A 23,032-nucleotide genomic window follows, 5' to 3' on the forward strand; every position below is an offset into this window, starting at 1 on the left:
ATACAAGTTTGTTGGTCTTTTGCTGCCATTGATACCAATCCGGTCATCGGCCTGATGGGAAGGGAAAGTCTGTGGACCACGTTGGGATGGACAAAACTTTCTGTACTGCCGCTTTCAAAGAGGCAGTTCATCTTATGCCCATTCACCTTGATCTGCATCAAGGCTGGCTTGATTCAGGGTTACTGACGCCAGGACAGGCATCTCATCATCGGTGGGGATACCATGCTGCCCTTGTCAGAGAAGGGGGAAGTGGAGTTGTGGCAGTGGAAGTGACATCATCAGTATGGTAGGCCGCGACCTAGAAGTTGGGAGTGGTAGCAGGTAAGATGCCGCCCCCTTACCACACACCCAGTCGGTACCGGAAGTTCCTCGGGCACACACGCTGTGCTGCTCCTGGACAGGGGTCTGGACCTACAGACCTTCTGGTAATGGCCTTTCTTCCCGCAGCCCAAGCATGTGGCTCCTTTCGCGGGGCAGGGGCGTCTCGAGTGGCTAGCCTGCCCGCAGAAGTTTCATCTCAACAATGCTGACGGCATCACCGCAGCAGTGGTCAGGTCGGTATCCCTCGATGCTGAGTCCCAGGATGGTGGCCCTCACGGCAGGATGTACATGGTAGGCCCACTTCTGCCCGTGATCGACTCCGCGTGGCCCTGGGCTGAGTCTAGAGTTCTGATCAGGCAGATCATCCTTTTTAGCGGGAGTTGATCCTCCTCGAGGAGACGTCGGATAGAATCTGACCTCAATCCTGACACACAGGCGTCTCAGACCAGATCTTCCATGCACTGGGTCAACGATATCGTGGCCATGGGGTTCCCCAAAGAACTTTCCCAGTATGACCAAGGATCGGATGAACTCTTCAGCGGACTCACCAGGCTGTTGTTTTCAAGTTGCCAGCAGGTAAATGGAGTAGACTTTGGTCACCTTTGGCTTGTACAGCGTCCGCAGCTCAGCCATCACCTCGACGTAGATTGCACTGCTTTGGATGGCCTGGAAAGCCCTCTGGCTGACTCGTGCCTGTAGGACCTTCATCTTCTTCTCGTCGGAATCGACTACATCAGAGGTGGCGTTGAGAAAATTATTAAAACAGTTCACCCAATGTTTGAAGAGTACTCATATAGATGTCCCCAGGACCTGGGGTCTACCCTCTAGCTGATCAGGGTGCAGCAACTTCTCCATTACCGGAGACCTTCAAAATCTTGTGTAATAAATTGTTGGACACTACCAGTTGCCCCCATAATTACAGAGACAACGACTGAAGGGAATGATAGGCTTTATTACACAAGAGACTGCTGGCCCAGGTCAAGGCTAGGGAAAATAAAGAGAGGAAGACGGGACTTGACCTTTATGGCCTGGGTCACATGGGAGGAGTCCAGGAGAGGATGTCATCAGGAGGTTGGCCCAGCCTGTACACATAACCATATCAATACAGGTTCATTGATTATTCAGGAACGTGATGGCAATGGGGAAGCTGTCCTTGAGTGCTCAACTTTAGGGTCCTGTACCTTTTCCTCCCCCCAATGGTAAGAGTGAAGGGGGCATGGCCAGGTAGTCGAGGTCTTTGAGGATAGAGGCTACCTTTTTTTAAAAGACACTTCCTCATATAGATGTCCTCAATAGAGTGAAGTCTGGTGCCTGTGATGTCACAGGCCGAGTAAATAACCTTCTGGAGTTTATTCTTGTCCTGAAAGTTGGCACCTACAGACCAGGCAATGATGCAACCAGCCAGAATGCTCTCCGCAGTACACCTATAGAAGTTTATGAGTCTTCGGTGACAATACTGAACCACCTCACAAAATATAGCCGCTGGCAAGCCTTCTTTGTGATTGCATCAACGTGGAAGCTTCAGAACAGATCTTCAGAGATGCTGACTCCCAGGAATTTGAAGTTCTTGACCCTCTCCACTACTGAGCCCTCAATGACGACTGGGTTGTCACTGTTTCCTAAAGTCCACAATCATCTCCTTGGTTTTGCTGCCTTTGAGCACAAGGTTGTCATTGCACCATTCAAGAAGCTGATTTATCTGCCTCCTGTATGCTTTCTCATTGCCGTTTGTGATTTTGCTAACAACTGTGGTGTCATTGGAAAACTTGTAAATGGCATTGGAATTGTGCCTGGCCACACAGTTGTGGGTGTAAAACGAGTAGAGCAGTGGGCTAAGCACATATCTTTGGGGTGTGTCTGTGTTGATGACCAATGAGGAGACATTGTTTCCAATTCCTACTGACTGTGGTCTTCCAATGAGAAAGTCAAGGATCCAGTTGCAGAGGATGCTACAAAGACCCAGAGTTTGTAGCTTATTAACCAGCACTGAGGGAATAATGGTATTGAAGGCTGAGCTGTAGTTGATGAAGAGCAGCCGTATGTATGAATTGCTGTTTTCCAGGTGATCCAGAGCTGAGTGGAGAGCCAGCGATATTGTATTTGCCATGGAGCAATTGTGACGATAGGTGATTTGCAGTGGGTCCAGGTCTTTACTTAGGTACGTGTTAATTCTGGAAAGCATTTGATTACAGTAGAAGTTAACGCTACTGGGCAGTAGTTATTGAGGCACCCCACACTACTCTTCATGGGTACTGGGAAGATTGATGCCCTTTTGAAGCTGATGGGAACCTCTGACTGCCACAATGAGAAGTTGAAAATGTCTGAACACTTGAGCTAGTTGGTTGGCACAGATTTTCAGTACCCTGCCAGGTATGGCATATTTGTGCATGGGCACATCTGGTATTTGCGCATGGGCACACTCATCCATTCAGGTTTTGATGAAGTCAGTGTCACATGTTGCACATTCATTCAAGTCTATATATTCCAGTCCACTGATTCAAAGCAATCCTGCAATGCTCCCTACTCCCCCTCTCCATTGACCATACCTTTATCATCTTCACCACTGGTGATGTGGTCTTCGGTCTCTGCTTGTAAGTTGGGAGTAGAAGTACAGCTTTCCCTGCAATTAATAAAAAAACATTTTTCTGTGCTCCTCAGTTCTGCCAAAGGGTCTTCAACCTGAATTTATTGATTATTTTATGACAATGAATTGCTGTGTACCTCCAACATTTGTTTTCAGTTCAGATTCTAAACAAGTGCAGCTATTTTTCCAAAATGTACCACAAAGCACTTAGACTGTTGCTCTTGAAAGATGCAAATAACACTCCGTTTAGTGTAAATTTTTAGTTAAACGAGGCAAGGATTTCCCCTCCAACAACTGTTCAGTGGAGCCATGTGTGGTTTATTTTTTTATTCCCTCTTTCATAAAAATCAGATTCAGATTTAACCATATAATTACAGCATAGAAACAGGCCAACTTGGCCCTTCTAGTCCATGCCGAACACTTTCTCCCATCTAACCCCACTGACCTACACTCAACCCATAGCCCTCCATTTTACATGCATATACACATTATTTTATATATACACACACAAAACTCCTTAAATGCTAATATCAAGCCTGCCTCCACCATTTAGTCTGGAAGCTCATTCCGCACACCCACAACTCGAAGCCCCCCTCATAGTTCCACTAAACCTTCTCCCTCCTAACTCTCAGCTCATGTCCTCTCCCTTTCTTAGAGGAAAAAGCTTCTCCATGTCAATTCTATCCATTCCCCTAATAATTTTAAATACCTCAACCAAATACCCTCTCAACCTTTGATGCTCCAAAGAATAAAGATCTAAATTATTTGACCTTTCCCTATAACTTTGGCCCTGAAACCCCAGCAACATTCTAATAAGTTCTCTGCACTCTTTCCAATCTGTTGACATCTATCCTATACTTTGGTGACCAAAATTGTGTACAATACTCCAAATTTGGCCTCATCAATACCTTGTACAATTTTAACAAAATCCCAGCTCCTACATTCGATGCTCTAATTTATAAAGGCCAACATACCATAAGCTTTCTTCACCATCCTATCCACATGTGATTTCACCTTCAGAGAACTATGTACCATTATTCCTAGATCCCTCTGTTCTACTGCACTCTTCAATGCCCTACCATTTACCATGCATGTCCTATTTTGTTTAGCCCTACCAAAATCTAACACCTCACACTTTATCTGCATTAAACTCCATCTGCCATCTTTCAGCCCACTCTTCTAAATGGCCTAAATCCCTCTGCAAGCTTTGAAACCCTTCTTCACTACTCCACCTTAGTATCACCCACATACTGACTAATCCAATTTACCACCCCATCATCCAGATTAAATGTAATGGACCCAATACTGAACCCTAACGTACACCACTAGTCACTGGCTTTCAATCTGACAAACAGTTATCTACCACTACTCTCTGGCATCTCCCATTCAATCATTGTTGGATCCATTTTACTACTTCAATGTTAATACTCAATGATTGAACCTTCCTAACTAACCTTCCCTGAAGAACCTTATCAAAGACCTTACTAAAATTCATATATGCAACATCCACTGCCTTACCCTCATCAATATTCCTAGTAACTGCCTCAAAAAAATGTCTTACGGTTTGTCAAACATGATCTTCCCTTTACAAATCCATATTGACAGTTCCTTATCAAACCCTACCTATCCAAATATTTATACATAACATCTCTAATACCTTCCATTAACTTGCCACCACTGACGTCAAACTTACAGGCCTATAATTACTAGATTTACTCATAGCAAATTTTTTTTTAAACAATGGAACTATGAGCTACCCTCCAATCCTCTGGCACCATTCCCATTACTAATGACATTTTAAATATCTCTCTCAAAGCCCCTACTATTTCTACACTAACCTCCCTCAAGGTCCTAGGGAATATCTTGTTAGGCCATGGAGACTTTTCCACCTTTTATTTTCCTTACATGTACATACATGACATCACATACAAGCTTGAGATTCCTTTTCTGTGGGTGAGGCAGAATTACCATTTATTGGTGGTGAAAAAAAACTGTAAACAGATAACAAATGTAAACAAACTGACTGCAATACAGAGAATTTTTTAATAAGAAATAAAGTGAGACAGAGGAACCCACAGGCCAGGGACAATTCCTTTTACTCAAAACCCCCATGATTCTCACACCAGAAATGACTACTTTTTGATGTCTGCTTGGTTGGAGAGCAGAGTCCTTAATTTGGAATACTTAGCAAGGCTAGTATCAGATCACTCACTGCTAACTCTACAGATAACAATGCCTGAAAATCAGGCAAATGCATATAGATGGTGCTTTAATACTACATGGTTGAGAGATCCAGACTTCTGCTCCTTTGTAAGAGGACAAATTGCCCTGTTCTGTGAAAAGAACTGCCCTCAACAGATAACAAATTTTTATTATGGGATACACTAATATTTTTTTTTAAAAAAGACACCTCATTGAAGAAAATAAATGTACAATTGGCAGAATATGGTTCGATATCAGGTTATAAAGTTAATGCAGGAAAGAGTGAAGTAATGCCTATGAATGATGGGGACTATTATAAGAAATTGTATAAAACTGAGGCGCCAAGAGATACGAATAAAATTAAGGAGTTCTTAGCGAGGATTGAACTCCCGAGAGTGGCCCAAGAGGACCAGATGGAGTTATATGCCCCACTTTTTAATGAGGAAATTGAACAGGCCTTGGGAACCTTGCAAACAAACATGTCTTCAGGAGAGGATGGCTTCCCCTGAGTTTGATAAGGAATTTAAAGATTTACTGATACCATTGTTAATGAGGATAGTGAGCCAGGTGGCAGAGATGCAGAGTCTTCCGGAGTTTTTTTTCCCAATCAGCCATCGTTGTGATGATACTTGAAAAAAAAACAGGGACCCAACAAAGCCATCCTCGTACAGACCCATATCACTATTAAGTACAGACTACAAAATAATAGCCAAGGCACTGGCACGTTGGGTCGATATCTTCCTAAACTGATAGATCCAGACCAAGTGGGCTTCATGAGGAAAAGACACTCCACCAATAACTTAAATAGACTACTCAACATTATATATTTGGCACAGACAAAGCAAGATCCAAGCATAATAGTCTCACATGATGCAGAAAAGGCCTTTGATCAGCTAGAATAGCCTTTCCTCTTTAAAGTTCTGGAAAAATTTAGAATGGGATGTTTGTTAACTGGATAAAAACATTGTACGATAAACCATGGACAAAAGTCAGTACAAATGGATAAACAACACCAATATTTCCCCTTAGTAGATCCAGTAGGCTTGGCTGTTCTCTTCCTCCAGGGCTGTTTGCCCTACCAATTGAACCATTGGCAGAGGCTATTAGGAAAGATCCATTGATAAAGGGATTCAAAGTGGGTCAATGTGAGCACAAAATAAATTTAATGGCAGATGATGTATTGTTGTACCTGAAAGATCCGGCCAGGTTCTTGCCGAAGTTGCTCATCACACTGGAGGACTATGGTACAATATCAGGCCACAAAGCCAATATAGAAAAAGGTAATATTATGCCATTGAATAAATTTGACCATGAAGAACACCAAAAAACAGCAACTTCAGTTGGCAGACAGGAGCTATAAAGTGCCTAGGAATCAAGATTGATAATAATCTGGAAAACTTATATAAACATAACTACACTACCCCACCCCCCCCTCCAATGCTTGAGAAGATTGAGGGAGACTTGATGAGGTGGAGGGACCTGCCCAACTCTTTAATGGGAAGAGTCAACTGCATAAAGATGAAGGTGATGTCAGGACTTCAATACTTTTTCCAATCCTTGCCAATTCCACTCCCACAACCCTTTAAAAAAAATGCTGAATGACAGCATAAGAAAATTTATTTGGAATGGGAAAGTACCCAGAATAGCCCTAAAAAAAACTGACATGGGACTATGGCCTGGGAGGGCTAAGATTACCTGATTATAAGAAATACCATCAAGCAGCTCAGTCAAGGTTCCTTGCATCCTTCTTGGAAGAGGGGGATCCACCCGCCTGGGTGCAAATGGGATTGCACCCAATGAGGGAGAGGACGGTGAAGGATTTCATATACAAATGGGACCCAAAATTAATAGCAAAAGAAAAACAAAAAATAAAATGGACAACCCCATACTGAAACACCTGATTAAAATTAGGCATGAGATTAACATATGCATTGAGGGAAAAAGTGGAAATATTGCCCACTGTATTACTGATTCAAAATGAATTGATGCCCATGAACAAGGGCAATAAAATCTTGGAGATTTGGCACCAACAGGGGATTCGATATATCAAAGACTACTACCAAGGGAGACAACTTATGTCCTTCGAGCAGCTAAGAGGCAAATAAGATTTGTCTTAAGGAACCTTTCACTGTTTCCACCAATTAAGATAATTCCTGAGGGACAGCTGGGGCCCCTCAATGACCCCGCCTGCACCTAGTGAGGCTGAAGGGTTGCTTTGACAGGGATACGCATCTAAATTTCTATCAAGAATGTACTCTGTACTCCAACCTGAAAGTCCAAAACTAAACCTATACAGATCAAAGGAAAGATGGGAGTTAGACCTGGGCATTACAATTGACAAAAGATGTTGGTCAGACTGGTGCAAGGACAGTGTCACAACTCTAGATAGATTGGTTCAGTACAATTTTTTGCACCAGCTCTATCTCACACCACAAAAAAAAATTCACAAGCAAAACCTGAAGTGCCAGAAACATGCTTCAGATGTGGGGTGGAGCAAAGAACATTCTTCATGCCACCAGTTCCTGTGTAAAGGTAGCCCCATTCTGGCAGGATTTGGCCAACATACTCACCAAAATAACAAAGGTAGACTTCCTGCCAGACACAATGTAATATCTACTAGGGAACCTTATGGACAAAGGCTACAAATTAACCAAATTCAATTTATATTTATATCTCTAGCTATGGCAAAAAGAAATGTATAGTAATGACCTGGAAGTGCAACTCTCCTCTTCTCATCAGCAAATGAACTACCAAAATGCAAAGCTGTATTCCCGAAAAAATTATGTATAACCTTAGGAACTAACACAGCACCTTCACTGGAATATGGTAGCCATACCTCGAATACACAGGAGCACAAATATAGCCACTCCCCGACAAAAAGCTTTATAGAGAGTCACTAACAAATGGATTAAGTAAAGTGGCTACGCAAGGGGTTGCCCATGGTCTCCATGGACACACACTGGAAGCGCCGATGCCACACGCAGCCTCTCGGTTTTTCTTTTTCCTCTAACTTACTTTCTTCATGTCATTTCTACCTTTCCCTTTCTCCCGGGGGGAGGGAGAGGCATCATATACGAGTAAACTACTGAATGACATTGACGTGATCTGTAACAACCAATTATTAAACAGGAGACCACATCATTAATTTTTTTTTAAGTGCACAAGAGTCCTGATTGAGTTGGTTGTTATGGAGTCTGGAAGTGGAGGGGTAGCAGCTGTTGCTGAACCTAGTGGTGCAAGTCTTTGTGGCACCTCTACCTCTTTCCTGATGGCAGCAGTTAGAACAGAGCTTTTATTGGGTGGTGTGGATCCTTGATCCACACCTGTCCTCCAACAGTAGCATTCCCTGTAGATATTTTCAATAGTGGGGAGAGTTTTGCATGTGATGTCCTGGGCTGTGTCCTCTACCTTTTGTAGGGCTTTATATGCAGGGTATTGGTGTCCTCATACCAGACCGTGTTGCAGCTGGTCAACAAACTTTTCAGAACACATCTGCAGAAATTTGCCAGGGTTCCTGGTGTCATACCAAATCTTCGCAAACTCCTGAGGAAGTAGAGGCGCTGATGTAGTTTCTTTACAATGCTTTGAGTGTGTTGGGTCCAGGAAAGATCCTCTGACATATTAACTCCTAAGAAAAATTTGCTCATCCTCTCCGTCTCTGATCCCCCAATGATCACTGGATTGTATACCTTTTGGCTTTCCCTTCCTGCAGTCAACAATCAGCTCCTTAGTTTTGGTGACTTTGAGTATAATTTTCAGCCAAGTTTTCAATCTCCCTCCCGAATGCTGACTTATCACCTTTCTTCATACAATCCACTACCATGGTATCATTGGCAAATTTGTAGATGGTGTATTAGTCTATCAAGCCACACAGACATAGGTGTAAAGTGAGTAGAGCAAGGGGATAAGAATGCAGCCATGTGGTGCTCCTGCACTGATGGAGATTGCAAAGGAGATGGTCTTCACTGATTCTGATCTGGAGGTGAGGAAATCCATGATCCAATTTTCACAGTGGATATTTGAGTCCAATGTCTTGGAGTTTGCTGATCAATTTTGAGGGGATGATGGTGTTAAATGCTGACTGTAGTCAATAAAGAGCATCATGATGAATCTTTACTGTCCAGGTGATCAAGTGAGATGGCATCTGTCCTAGGCCTGTTTCCACGTTAGATGAACTGGAATGTATCCACGTCACCGCTCAGACAGGACCTGATATGCTTCAACACCAGCAAGTGCGACTGACCAATAGTTATTAAGGCAGGTTACCACACTCTTTTTCGTAATTCTTTATTTAAATCATATCAACCAATATATGTACAGATGCATCTCTTTAAATATTCACAGTGACATTTTCTTTTTTTCCCCCACCCCTCCCTTCCCCCTTCCCACCCCCCTCCAAAAACAGTAAATATTGAACATATAAAATACAATAAAACAATATCTTTATACAAAAGGAATACAAACAAAAAAGATGCATCATCTACTTATACACATTAAATCTGATCGTGTTTATCTTCTTATCATTTTCGGTGGTGGTCCGAGCCCTGCTCTTTCTGTTATGTTCCATATATGGTTCCCAAGATTTTTCAAACATTGTAACTTTGTCTTTTAAATTATATGTGATTTTTTTTTTAAAAACAATGGGATACACTTAAACTTGGTTATATATTCCATTAATGTTTGTAGTCATATAGTCCAATATGGCCATCTTATATCTTTATTTTCACTTCTTTTTTTCCATTACTGTTTTTTAAGTTTTACTTTTTAATCTCAATATATGACAACGCACTTAAGAGATGAAATACCCAAACAATCCTCACAAGCAATAACCCTTTAACCCCAAATGAACCTCCCCTCCTTGGATTGCCCCTTGTCCCTTGACGGCAACCACAACTCCCCTTTCCATTCGGTTTGCGAATTTACTCGCAGCCATCAACCAATTTCGCAGTGACCATTATTCTCCAACCCCCAGCCCCCCCAGAAAACACTATTTTCCTATACGTATAACAAAGCTCTCTCTTTTTTTTAACCCCCTTCTTCGCCTTCTCTTATCCATCTTTAAATCTTTAAACATACATTATCTTTACTTTATAATTTTACATATTTTTGTATATTTTATTGCCGGTCTTCCTTCTTGTCACTCTTCCTCCTCTCTTCTCCTGTCCTGCAAATGTTTAGCAAATTCTTGGGCTTTCTTTGGGTCCCCAGGAATAAATACTTTGAGTACTGCTGGATGTCTCAATATAAAGTTATACCCTTTCTTCCATAAGATTGTTTTCTCCGTGTTGAATTCCTTCCTCTTCTTTAAAAGTTCAAAGCTTATGTCCGGGTAAAAAAAAATATTTTTTTGTCCCTTATATTCCAATGGCTTATTGTCTTCTCTAACCTTCTTTCTTGCCTGCTTGTATGTTTTCTCTTGTTGTATATCTTAGAAGTTTTACCAATATGGATCTCAGTTTTTGATATGGTGGCAGTTTCGGTTTCCATTTCTTCATGTGAATGTGAATCTGTCAATCCCAGCACCTTCGGGATCCATCCTTTTATAAATTTCTTCATATCTGACACTTCTTTGCCTTCTTTTAGGCCATTATTTTTATGTTGTTTTGCCTACTGTAATTTTCCAATACGTCAATTTTTTGTGACAATAAATCTTGTGTCTCTAATTTTTTTTCTTCGCTCTCTTCCATCTTCCCTCTTAAATCATTTATCTCCATTTCTAAAGCAGCTTCTCGTTCCTCCACATTTTCTACTCTTTTCCCTATTTCAGTCATGACCAACTCTAAGCTTTGCATTCTGTCTTCAGCTCTTTTCATTTTTCTTTTGATTGAACTAAATTCTAATGATAGCCATTCTTTTAATGACCTAATTTGTTCTTCAAAAAAAAGGCTTTATCTAAATTTTGTCCTTCTATTTTAACACCTTCTTTCATTTGAAATTCTTGATCTTCTTCCTCCTCCTCATCTTCTGTATCTGTATCTATGTCTGTGTCATCTTCTTCTCTGTATCTGTGTATCTTCATCCTTCTCTGGTGAGCTGCTTCTGTATCCTTGCTGGGCTGACTCGCTGCCGCAGGTCGTCCTATTGTCGCTCACCCTCTTCCAGCCCTTCTTTCTTGCTTACTTCCCCCCAGCCGAACGTCCCGATACTGGGCGTCTATCCGCAGCTGGCCGCTCCTCAGCCAAGTCCCCCTCCCGCCGGTATTAACCTTTTCTTTTACTTGCGCACTGCACATGCGCAACTCTTCATGCATGCACAGTTGCAAGTTTCTTCTTGGCTCTGAGAGTCATTTTTTAAGTCTACCGGTCGGGAGGACATCGCTCCTCTGGGGACTCACCAACATCGGAGATCGGCCACTCCTCTCCATGGTGGCTCTCTGCTCCGACATGCAGGTAAGGCCTTCTTCTTTCTTCTCCAGTGATTTTCTTTCTTCCCTTTCCTCTGTTATTCTTACTTTTTCTCTTTTAGATGCCATCGTCTGTCTCTTCGCTGTAACTTTATCTTTCTCTTCCTGTATTTTATGTTTATTGAGCTCTGTTTTTTCAAACTTTTTTTTTCTTTTCTCTGGAGAGGGCTGGTTCCACTCAACCAGCCACTACTCCATCACATGACTTCCCTTACCACACTCTTCTTGACACCTGTTTGAAACAGGTGAGATAATGATATCTGTGAATTTATTGGAAAGTTGGTCAGCACAGACTTTAATACTTGGCAGGTACTCCATCAAGGCCAGATGTTTTCCACAGATTCACTCTCCTGAAGGCAGCACACATCCTCAGATACAGAGAACATGGGATCATCAGGAGACTTGAGTGTGCAGAGGGGTGGTTCTTCACGGTTACTGTCAACCATCAGTCTGCATTCTCTGAGATCTGAAAATTTTATGTGGGTTCAGCTCTCAGCAGATCAAAGCTGCAATCTGTCAAAGTGTTAACACAGTAAGCATGGAAGAGGGGCTAGTTTCCTTCTGTTTGGCCCTGATTAACAGTTCCTCATAAGGGTAATAGAATTAAGCATCCATAACACTGTTGAAATTGGTTACTTGTAAATATAGGCTATAATTATTGTTATACTTTGCCAAATGTTAAAATGACATTAAGAGGCAGCAATATGTTAATACCATCAGCATCCTTTGAAGTTGATAAGGTCTGCGGGACCACCGATAGAGATTGTTTCTTTTCCCAGTAATGACTTGGAAAATCTGATACATCTGTGCATCTCCTTATTAGTGGATAAACATTGGCTCAAAAAAAATAGCAACACAGATTAACTCCAAGCAAGTCAAATATCGGTATGCAATCAATGCAATCAAATGCCATGATTTATCTCCCAATCACGACAGAAAGTTGGGGTGAGAGGAGGGATGAGATGGATGCAATCCTGACAGCAGATTCAATGATCAGCATCAAATCATCTGTCTGCCTGTTTCTGCTGCACCAGCCCAAAGATACAAATCAGCCAGATACATCAGTTGGTAGGCAGCTGGTTAGTGTACAAATTTAAAGCATAAAAAAACTGGATGGTGAACAGGAAAGGTCACTTTCTGAGTGGCAGGCAGTGACTATTGAAGAATCACAGGAATTGGAGTCAAACCTCAAGCTATTCATTAAGTATTTGGATCAGGAAATTTCATATCAAGTTTGTGGATGAGAAGGAGCCGACCTGCAGGGCTTGCCTTGAGGATGATGCAGAGAAGCTTCGAGTTGATTTGGATAGGTTGAGAAAATAGGCAGGAAAAAAATCATGGCAGAGAAGTACAATGTGGATAAATGCAGTTATTTACTTTAGCAACACATAACAAAATCCAAAACAAGCAGCTTGGGTCAGAGAGCAGAAAGAATTAATTATTATCATACCAGTTGAGGCTGTGAAATGATCACATACAACTAAAATGAAATTATCTCATACTTATTTCTAGAATGGCTATCAATGAAAAGGAAAAAGTAATATGGGGACAGATTGAAGGGCACAAGATAACTGCTTACCTGATCCAATAGGTAATGATGTCTATGATCCAAAATGAATTGATGGCTTGGATTCAGAATTGGTTTGCCCATAGAAGACAGAGGTAGTGGTCAAAGGTGTTATTCTGGTTGAAGGTCCAAGACTAATGGTATTTTGCAGTAATCAGTGCTGGGACTATGTTTATGATATGGATAAATGATTTGGATGAAAAAGTGGGTGGGTAGATAAGCTTACAGATGATACAGAGATTGATGGAGCTATGGACAATGTAGAAGTCTCTTGAAGGATGCAGCAGAACATAGCACAGTTAATGTAATGGGAAGAGAAATGTTAGAGGTTATTATTCAAATCATGTGCAAAGTCAAATGGAAGGGGAATGTACAGTTAATGGTAGGGCTCTTAACAGCATTGATGCATAGAGAAATATTGTGTTCCAAGTCCATAGCTTCCTGAAAGCAAGATGGAATATGGTATGCTTGCCTTCAGTGGGAAGGGCTTTCATGACAAGAGTAACAAAGCCAAATAAAACTTTGGATCGGCTGCACTAGAAGGATAGTGTGCAATTATGGTTGCTCCACCACAGGAAGGATATGGAGGCTTCGGATGCTGCCTGGATTAGAAGGTTATGAGCTACAAGGATAGTTTTGACAAACTTGTGTCATCTTTCCTAGAATATGAGAGGCTGAAGGAAACCTGATGGAACTTTAGAAAATTATGAGGCATAGATAGGGTATGTGGTCAGAATCTTCTCTCTCCCCCTCCCCCCAACAAGGTAAAATATCAAACACTGGAAGAACTTAATTTAAAAGAGTTATTTAGAGATAGGTAGGGAAATTTTCTGTTCCCCCAACCCCACCAAGAGCATAGTAGGTAACTGAGATGGGCTGCCAGGGGTAATGTTGAAGTTGACATGGCAGGAGAGTTTAATTGGCAGTTAAGTATGCAGGGAATGGAGATTTATTCTTGAGCAGGCAAAAGAGTTCAATTTGTCATCACGATCAGAGCAGTCACGATGGGCCAAAGAGCCTAGTCCTGTGCTGTACTGTTCCATGTGGAGAACATACAGTTTTGGTGTTACAATTTTCAAAGTGCGAGCCTACATTACATGGTCAAGTCTTGAAAGAGGACATTCTTCATCAGCGAGAATTTCAAATAAACCAATACTTTGGATTTGATAATAGTTTCTTTTTTTAAAATAGTAATTTTTAAAATTAAGTATTTAAACTATGTTATTCTCGCAGCATCTTTCCAAAGATTTGGTATGTCACCAAAGTCTCTTGCAAATTTCTATAGGTGTACAGAGAGCATTGTCTGGTATGGAGGTGCCAATACACTGGGCACGAAAAGACTACAGAGAGTGTAAACTCAGCCAGTGCTATCATGGGGATTAGTCTCCACTCCACTGAGGAGATTTAAAAGAGGTGGTGCCTCAAGAAAGCAGTTTCCATTCTTAAGGACCCTCACCACCCAGGCCATGCCCTCTTCACTGCTACTATTAGGAAGTACAGGAGCCTGAAGATTAACATCCAATGGTACAAAAAACAGCTTCTTACCCTCTGCCATCAAATTTCTGATGGACAATGAACCACAGACACTACCTCACTTTCTCTTCTCTTTTCACAGTTTATTTAGTTTTAAAAAAAATGTAATTTCTAGCAATATTTTCACAGAGAAGCTGCTGCAAAACAACAAATTTTGTGACATGTTCATAACAATAAATTCTGATTTTAATATCCAAGAATACACACAATGTGATGTGTGATAATCAGAACTGTTTTCTGATTATGACTCCAACCCTACCTCCTTACTTGGTTTGGATTTAAAGGTTGGAACACTAAAAAAAAGATAAATTTTCATTTTAACTATTAAAACAGAAACCAGAAATTATTTAGAACCCCCCCCAAAAAAATGATGTAGTGGCAATGTGAATCAAAATACTAGTCAAACCTGTGATTCAATAATGGATAAATGTTTATTCATAATTCTAATAATGATTTTGTACTCTGACTAAAATAATTATTTGAATTTAGAAACATAACTAAGTTTTCAAAATAAAATGAACAATTAATGTTAATTAAGTGACCAAATTGAGTACAGGTATTCTGTATTTGGGAGGTATGATTGAAAGAGGTGAAATTTTATAATGAAGCTTTCAACTTCTGGGTTAGAAAAAATGTGCAGCATCTTTCTTTCCTTCTATTTTTAATTACAAGAAAAATTGGTATTAATTGGGGGGGGGGGGGGTGAATTCAAGTGCATTGAATCTGTTCTACATTTTGTTCTTCCTAATCAGACCTCCATCAAACCTGTATTTGGATTACACCTGCATTTGAATGGAATAGAATTTTATTAAGTGTTTCATTCTACATCCTCAGTTTCCAATGATAATTTGTCCACAATTCATAATCAATTGCTTAATTAAAAATTAAGAACTAGGAGGACTAGGAGGGTGGGGATTTGCTACGGCATGGACTAGTAGGGCCGAAATGGCCTGTTCTGTGCTGTAAGTGGTTATATGGTTATTATTAAAACTTTGTGACAGAAGTAAAATTCTAACCTGCTGGAAGTTATACAATCACAGAGCCTATCTATTCATTTGAAACATTGTCTGCCATGCAACAATTTACACATTTGATGGTTTCCACTGACATACGGAAATGAATTCTACCATTATTGAACCCCAAGGTAGAAACGAATCCTCACATTTTCATCTTATTCGGCATTTCATTGGATTGTTTAAATTTCAATTACAACTAAAATTTAACTATGTTCATCAGTCAAATCAACTGGTGTTATTAATTCAAAGGCCGCTGGAAATCCAAGAGAAACCTAAAATTACTGGAAAGTAGGTCATCAAACATCTGAGGCATTTGTTTCAAGTCAGAGATATTAAACCCATTGCATTTCTAATTTTTGATGTAACAATCCAGAAAACAAAGAGAAAAAAGGCATGGTCCACAATAGGATGGAAGTCAGCAGAAATAACAGAAGACTCAATCAAAACCTTCCATATGAAAAAGGAAATGAAGATCACACTTTGAAATTGTAGAACATCAAATTCAGAGTTAGTATTTTTCCCTAAGGTGTAACTGAATTTCATGAGAAATGGTGTAAATGGTAGTCGGGGAATGTGATACAGAATTGAAATTGCACACAACCAGAAGTTCTACGTCATGCTTCCAAAACGTGCATTTAGTAAAGTAATACATTAATTTGTGTTTGGTCAGCTCCATAAGGTGTCACAATTGTGTGCAGCAAATGTAAAATGTATTCAATGATAAGAAAAACAAGTTGAAAATGATGGTAAAATTTCTCAGTTTCTAGGAATGGAAATAGTTGTAGAATAAAGTTTCAGGGGGAGCAAAAGTAAAAAAGTAACAGCAGATCATAAAACTTTCTCCAAAACTCAATAAACAATTTGCTACCTCCAGTCCATACCTGACACTTTTCCACATTCTCTTGGCGTATGAATTTTATCAGTTTGTTTTAAATATGCAGAACTCAATCCTCAGTTCTCTGGAGGAGAGAAATTAAAACATTCAACTCAGTGAAGAACTTCCTCCACTTCTAAAAACACAATCACTTTATCCAAAATGACCAACTCTTTCTGAACATTGAGGGAAGAAGAAAGATATAATTTGCACTATTACAAAGGTTCTGACAAAGTTAATACAAGTGATCCATTAAATTTGGAAGGTGGAACAGTTGGGAAGTACAAAAGGGATTTTATTATGATTCCAAATTGAAAGGAAGGGCATGACCACAACTGCAGGAAATGGAAAGGACGTAATTAAGGCCAATGTAACCCACAGTGGGAAGAAATCCTCCAGTGAAGGTTAATAAAATATTTCAGTGGTATTGGTTTGTTTTTTTTTAATTGCATTGTCTGAAAAGGTTCAATTAGAAAACTTTTTTGTTTTTAAAAAGTGCAGGAAGCAGGTGCTATCTGCTTAACACCCTAACCTCAGAAGTGGAAATAGAATTGTGAAATAAAAGAATATGGCTATGTAACTGCAAGAAATTGTTGGAATTTTTTAGTTTTCATTTCTATTTTTCTTCTCTTACTTTATTAGGCAATTATTCTCTGCAGATCTGAAGCACAGACTAACCATGAAGACACTTGAAAACAAGGAGTTAAAGTACAAAGATTATGTATATCATTAAGTGGTAGCTCCCAATTTAAACATTAAGCCTCTACTCCCCCAACATTTTTATTCAGATGTCTGCCTGCTTTTTGCTCATACCTTGACAAAGGGCTCAGGCCCAAATTGTTGCTTTCTATACATGCTGTGTGATCTGCTCAGTTTCTCCACCACTAAGGACTGCACTATAATCACAGCATTTGAAGACTTTCCCATTTAACTTTAAATAGAGAAACTTATGAAATGAGCTTCCAAAATATTTTTTATTTAAGTCAATAAATAGAGGAAATTATTCTTTTGGCTGGATGGGTGGTCTGGAATTAATGATCATCATCTAAAAATCAAGATAGACCTTCGATTGAGGAAACATTTCTTAACCAAATAGGCACATTCTTCAGCAAATGAGCATTGATGTGTCTTTGTTATTAATTTCAAATTGGAGGCAAGTATTTGCAATTGTGTTTGAATTAGTTGCTAAGGATACCTAGAAAGTTGTCATGCAAAATATTTTCTTTCACTTAGTCCCCATTTCAATAAGAGATAATCAATAAATAGGAAAGAAAAAACAATTTTAAAAGCTCTGCTTTGATGAAAATTAAATTGTTACATTAATGGCACTTACAAAATAAAACTTTAGCTATAAACTATTTTCTAATATTACTTACTATTTTGATGAACTTCATAAAGATTTTGAGATCAATTTTTGTGATTCTCTTCCAGTTTCTGAAATGATGCCTGAAAGTCTCCAAAAGCCTTCTTAGTAATGCACCTCATTTCAATTGAATCGTTAGAATAGCAAGTATTTATTGTCTCAGTAATATTTGGAACAAATTTCAATTCCATGCATTTTCAATCTTCCATTCAGCTGTTAATCGTTGCTTGAAAAGCTTGCAAAGGAAGTGTTCTTGTTTCCCCACCAGCAGCTCTTTTATAAGCCTTTCAATTAACAAGGATGACTGAAATCTCTTCAATGCAACAATATCTTTATGCTTAGGGCCAATAATTGGTCAATACTATATTTATTAAGTACCAGCTATCCATTTACTGACTAAATTTATTGCTCATTAGTAATGTTGATTGGGTTGAATTGTATGGCACTTGTTAGTTGTGAGTTTCCTTTGCTACATTTATTCTGTATTTAGCTTTCCCTTCATATTTCTGCTTTTCCTCTATGCCTCCCCATCCACAAGTCTCAACCTGCTCTTCAGCTGCAGAGGGTCGTGAAATTAAGGAGTTTATTGGCTGTGGAGGTCAAGTCATTGAGTACATTTAAAGGTGTCAAAGGTTATGGGGAAAGACTGGAGAGTGGGGTTGATTCAAATAGTGACTTGATGGGTCATTTGGCCTGATTCTGCCCTGACATCTTATGACCTCATTTCCTACAAACACTGTGTGAGAGGATTTGAGTATGAGGCACAGAGCTAGAAAGCTTATCTTTTACTTGTCCATCGATTCCAATCGATACAAGATTTAGCATTTCAATCCACTTAATTCCATCAGTATACTACAAAACCAAACTCAATAATGTTAAACACAGGACTTCTGATAGAAACATACCACCATTCATTAATTTACAAACAAAATATCCCAAGGGGCATTTTTGCATGATGGGAATCCTGGCAATGCTTCAAAAAAAATGGAGCTTTGATTGATTCTGCAATATAATCAGAATTTTAGCCCTTGCTTACACAAGCATTACAAATTATTATTCTGCATTTTACAAAAATCAAAATCCTGCAACACAATTTTTCATTTTTTTCTCTCCCTAGTATTTGGATGTTAAAAGTACGAGAAAAGAAAGAAGTATCTTTCTTTCTAGTTCCATAAATTCAAGAGTCAGGAGGCAGAAGTAAATGTAGTCGCTATTCCAAAATGGAAGGTGCTTGGGAGACTAAATGGGCTGAAGGTGGATGTAACCAGATCTGGATACACAGCACCCCAGGGTTCTGAAAGACAGCTGATGAGATTGTGAATGCATTAGTAGTGATCTTTCCAGAATCGTTAAGAGTTGGGAATGGTTGCAGAGAACTGGAAATGTGTATGTCACTCCACTCTTTAAGGGAGAGAGGCAAAAGACAGGAAATTATAGGCCAGTTAGCCTAATGTCAGTGACCAATATTAAGGGTGAGGTGTCAGAGTACTTAAAAGCAAAGGATAAATAGGCCAAAGTCAGCATGCTTTCCTACTTGTCTGATAAATCTGTTGGCGTTCTTTGAGGAAGTAAACAAGCAGGACAGATAAAGGAGAATAAATTAATTTGTTTACTTGGATTTTCAAAAGGCCTTTGAAAAGGTGCTTCAGATGAGGCTGTTAAACAAGATCCAATAGTGTTATGGGAAAGATTATGATGGATAAAAAATTGGCTGACTGGCAGAAGGAAAAGAGTGGGATAAAGGGGATCTTTTCTGTTTGGTTGTCAGTGACAACTACTTTGGACCACAGATCTAAGGATGGATGTGGAGAGGGTCCAGAGGAGGTTTACAAGATCTCAGGGATAAGAGAGTTAATGTATGAGCAGCATTTGATGGCTCTCAGCTGTACTTGCTGGAGTTCAGAAGGTCAAGGGGATGTCATCGAAACAGATCGAAATTTGAAAGGGTTAGATAAAATGGACATGGAGATGTTTCCAATGGTGGAAGAGTCTAGGACCAGAAGGCACTGCCTCAGAATAAATGGGGATCCTTTTATAACAGAAATGAAGAGAAGTTTCTTTAGCCAGATGGTGGTGAATCTGTGAACTTTGATGCCACAGATCACTGCAGAGCCCAAGATCATTGGCAATATTTGAAGCAGGGATTGATAGGTTCTTGATTCTGATGGCCATCTAAGGTTATGGGGAGAAGGCAGGAGAATGGAGTTGAAAGGAAAAATACATCAACCATGATTTGAATAGCAGTGCTGACTCAAATAGGCTGTAAGGCTAAATTTTACTCCCATTGTATGGTTGTGTCATCTCTAAAGATAATATAGAAATGATTGGAACTGAGAGATCCAGATAAAGCATAACATTTAAACACAGCCATATTTTTGTAAGTTATACATACCAGGGATCTAAGAAAAGAAGTGACAAGAGTATTTTGGATACTATAAGAAAACATTGCATCGTTTCTTAAAGAGTTGTACTTGTATCCCTCTGATTTTTTTTCTCGACGACTAACAACACGTTTGTGTCATTAATATAATGAAATTTTGCAATGAAATACAACTTCTAAATCAGTGCTGAATTGCAATTTAGAGCCAATTCTTGAAAGCAATAATAAAGGTTATTCAAACATGATTAAAAATGTTTCTTTTTGGAATACAAATATGACAGGTATTCCAAAATAAGTTTCAAACCAGCCTGATTACTATGAAAGCTTGTATTTAGAATGACATCTAGGAAAGGATGTATAAAAATAAGTTTAAACAGATGAACAGTGTTGTAACAATTAACATCTGCAGCATTCAGTTTATGATTTCCAAAAATTTGGGTTTTGGGACAATCTTCTGTGGAAATTCTCGTACCTGACAAATGGAAAAAGAAATACAGGGATTAGTGGCATAATTAGCAAAATAGAAAATCAAAAATTACACTGGTTTTCTTGGCATGTTTACTAAAATTAAGTTGGTCATTTGTCGACTTTAACTAATCTCATCCCTTTTCAATCTTTTTATAGGTTTTTATAATAAATAACCAATGAAGAAAAGGGAACGAAACTGAAAATACACTATCATATGTGAATATATGTCAAGATACAACTTCAAATAGTATAAACTCAGTCTCCCCTCCACTGCACTGGATGAAACTGAAAGACATCAAAAATATTGTCAGAAACGGAGCTGCACATGGACTCACTTTGGAGCATCTAGGATGTGAAGAATGTGATGGATAGCACATTTAGTAAGTTGGTCACACACCAGAGAAATATAGGGATTATGTGATCAACAGCAAGAGCAGTAACAGGAAGGTACTGCAGGAGCCTCCTGCGGTGTCATCCTCCAAAACAGAAATACTGCTTTGGACATCGTTGGGGGAGATGACCTATCAGGAAAGGCAGCAGTAGCCAAATCATGGCACTATGAGTGGCTCTGCTGTGCAAAAGGGAGGGAAGAAGGGTGGAAGAGCAATAGTTAAAGGGGATTCTATAGTAAGGGGAACAGACAGAAGCTTCTTTGGCCACAAACTGGACTCCCAGATGATGTGTTTTTTTAATAATTTTTTATTTTTCACACTATGAACCATCTCAACCAAAATATGTACAAACATATCTCATTAAATTTATACAGTGGTCTTTTCACCCCCCCCTTCCCTCCCTCCCTTCTATCCTCCCCCCTCCAATACCCATAAATATTCAACATATACAATACAATAAAACTATAAAACAATATTTTCACACAAAGGAAAATAAACAAGAAAAATGCATCATCTATTTATTACACACTGAATCTAGTCATTTTGTCTTCTTATCATTTTCATTCTCATTTTAGGGGATGGAGGTCATAGGCAAGCTCTCTCTGATATGTTCCATGTATGGTTCGCATATTTGTCCAAACATTGTGACTTTAATTTTTAAATTATATGTAATTTTTTTCAATGGAATACATTTATTCATTTCCATGTACCATTACTGTATACTCATGCTCTCTTCCATTTTCCAAGTTGACATTTTACATTTTTTTGCTATCGCTAAGGTTGTCATAATGAATTTTTTTTTGCACTTTATCCAATTTGAGGCCTAATTCTCTACTTCCTTTGTTACTTAAAAGAAATATCTCTGGTTTTTTTGGTATGCTATTTTTTGTAATTTTATTTAGTATCTGATTTGATTCTTCCCAAAACGTATTTACTTTCGTACATGCCCAAGTTGCATGTAATGTTGTTCCCATTTCCTTCTTACAGCGAAAACATCTATCTGATAATGTTGAATCCCATTTTTTTAAATTTTTGAGTAATATATACCCTGTGTAACCAATTATACTGTATCAGCATAACATTGTGTTTATTGTATTCTTCATAGTTCCAGAACATAACTTTTCCCATACTTCATTTTTTATCTTTATGTTTTGATCCTTTTCCCACTTCTGCTTAGGTTTATAGTTTATTTTATTTTCCTTATCTTGCAGCTTAATGTACATGTTGGTTATAAATCTTTTCATTATCATTCTGTCTGTAATCACGTATTCAAAGCTGCTTCCTTCAGGTAATCTCAAGCTGTTTCCCAATTTATCCTTTAAATACACTTTCAATTGATGATAATGCAAACATTGTACCATGAGTTATTCCATATTTGTACTTAAACTGTTCAAATGTTAATAAATTATTTTCCAAAAAATAATTTTCTATTCTTTTCATTCCTTTTCTCTCCCATTCTCTCAAGGAAAGGTTGTCTATTGTAAAAGGGATTAGCGGATTTTGCGTCAATAATAATTTTGGTATTTGATAATTCAGTTATTTCCTTTCTAAGTGGATCTTCTTCCATATATTAAGTAAATCATGCAGTACTGGTGAGATTTTATATTGCGCCAGCTTTTCATCCCACTTATAAAATATATGTTCAGATACCTTTTCCCCTATTTTATCTCGTTCTATCTTAGTCCATTCTGCTTTTTCCCTTATCTGGTAAAAATCTGATAAATACCTCAATTGAGCAGCTCTATAATAATTTCTAAAATTTAGTAACTGTAAACCACCTTGATTATACCTCTCTGTTAATTTATCTAACGCTTCCCTTGGATTCCTCCCTTTCCACAAGAATTTCCTTATTATTCTCTTTAGTTACTTAAAGAATTTTTATGTTAAAGGAAAATGTTTGAAATAAGTATTGTATCCTTGGGAACACAT

General features: G+C 38.9%; 1 protein-coding gene and 1 long non-coding RNA gene across 6 annotated transcripts in view; one reads left to right on the plus strand and one right to left on the minus strand.

The window, feature by feature from the left end:
* The first annotated feature begins 287 nt into the window (after positions 1-287).
* On the plus strand, positions 288-22,272 carry LOC138739248 (uncharacterized). 4 transcript variants are annotated; one of them, XR_011342120.1, is made up of 5 exons: positions 288-321; positions 9,232-9,364; positions 16,000-16,133; positions 17,143-17,208; positions 20,868-22,272. It is a non-coding gene; the product is annotated as an uncharacterized lncRNA (long non-coding RNA). The 4 variants fall into 4 exon arrangements; XR_011342119.1 differs by lacking the exon at positions 288-321 and adding an exon at positions 366-2,479; XR_011342121.1 differs by lacking the exon at positions 288-321 and adding an exon at positions 366-554.
* hikeshi (heat shock protein nuclear import factor hikeshi) overlaps positions 17,996-23,032 on the minus strand; it is a 57,512-nt gene continuing 52,475 nt past the window's right edge. Inside the window, exon 5 of one of the 2 annotated variants that reach the window (XM_069890907.1) lies at positions 17,996-20,715. In XM_069890907.1, the coding sequence (XP_069747008.1) occupies positions 20,661-20,715 (55 nt within the window). In that variant the 3' untranslated portion in view covers positions 17,996-20,660. The remainder of the gene's footprint in view (positions 20,716-23,032) is intronic. The other variant, XR_011342118.1, reaches the window with a different exon arrangement.

Source organism: Narcine bancroftii, chromosome 7, assembly GCF_036971445.1.
Source record: "Narcine bancroftii isolate sNarBan1 chromosome 7, sNarBan1.hap1, whole genome shotgun sequence".
NCBI classification, from domain to species: domain Eukaryota; kingdom Metazoa; phylum Chordata; class Chondrichthyes; order Torpediniformes; family Narcinidae; genus Narcine; species Narcine bancroftii.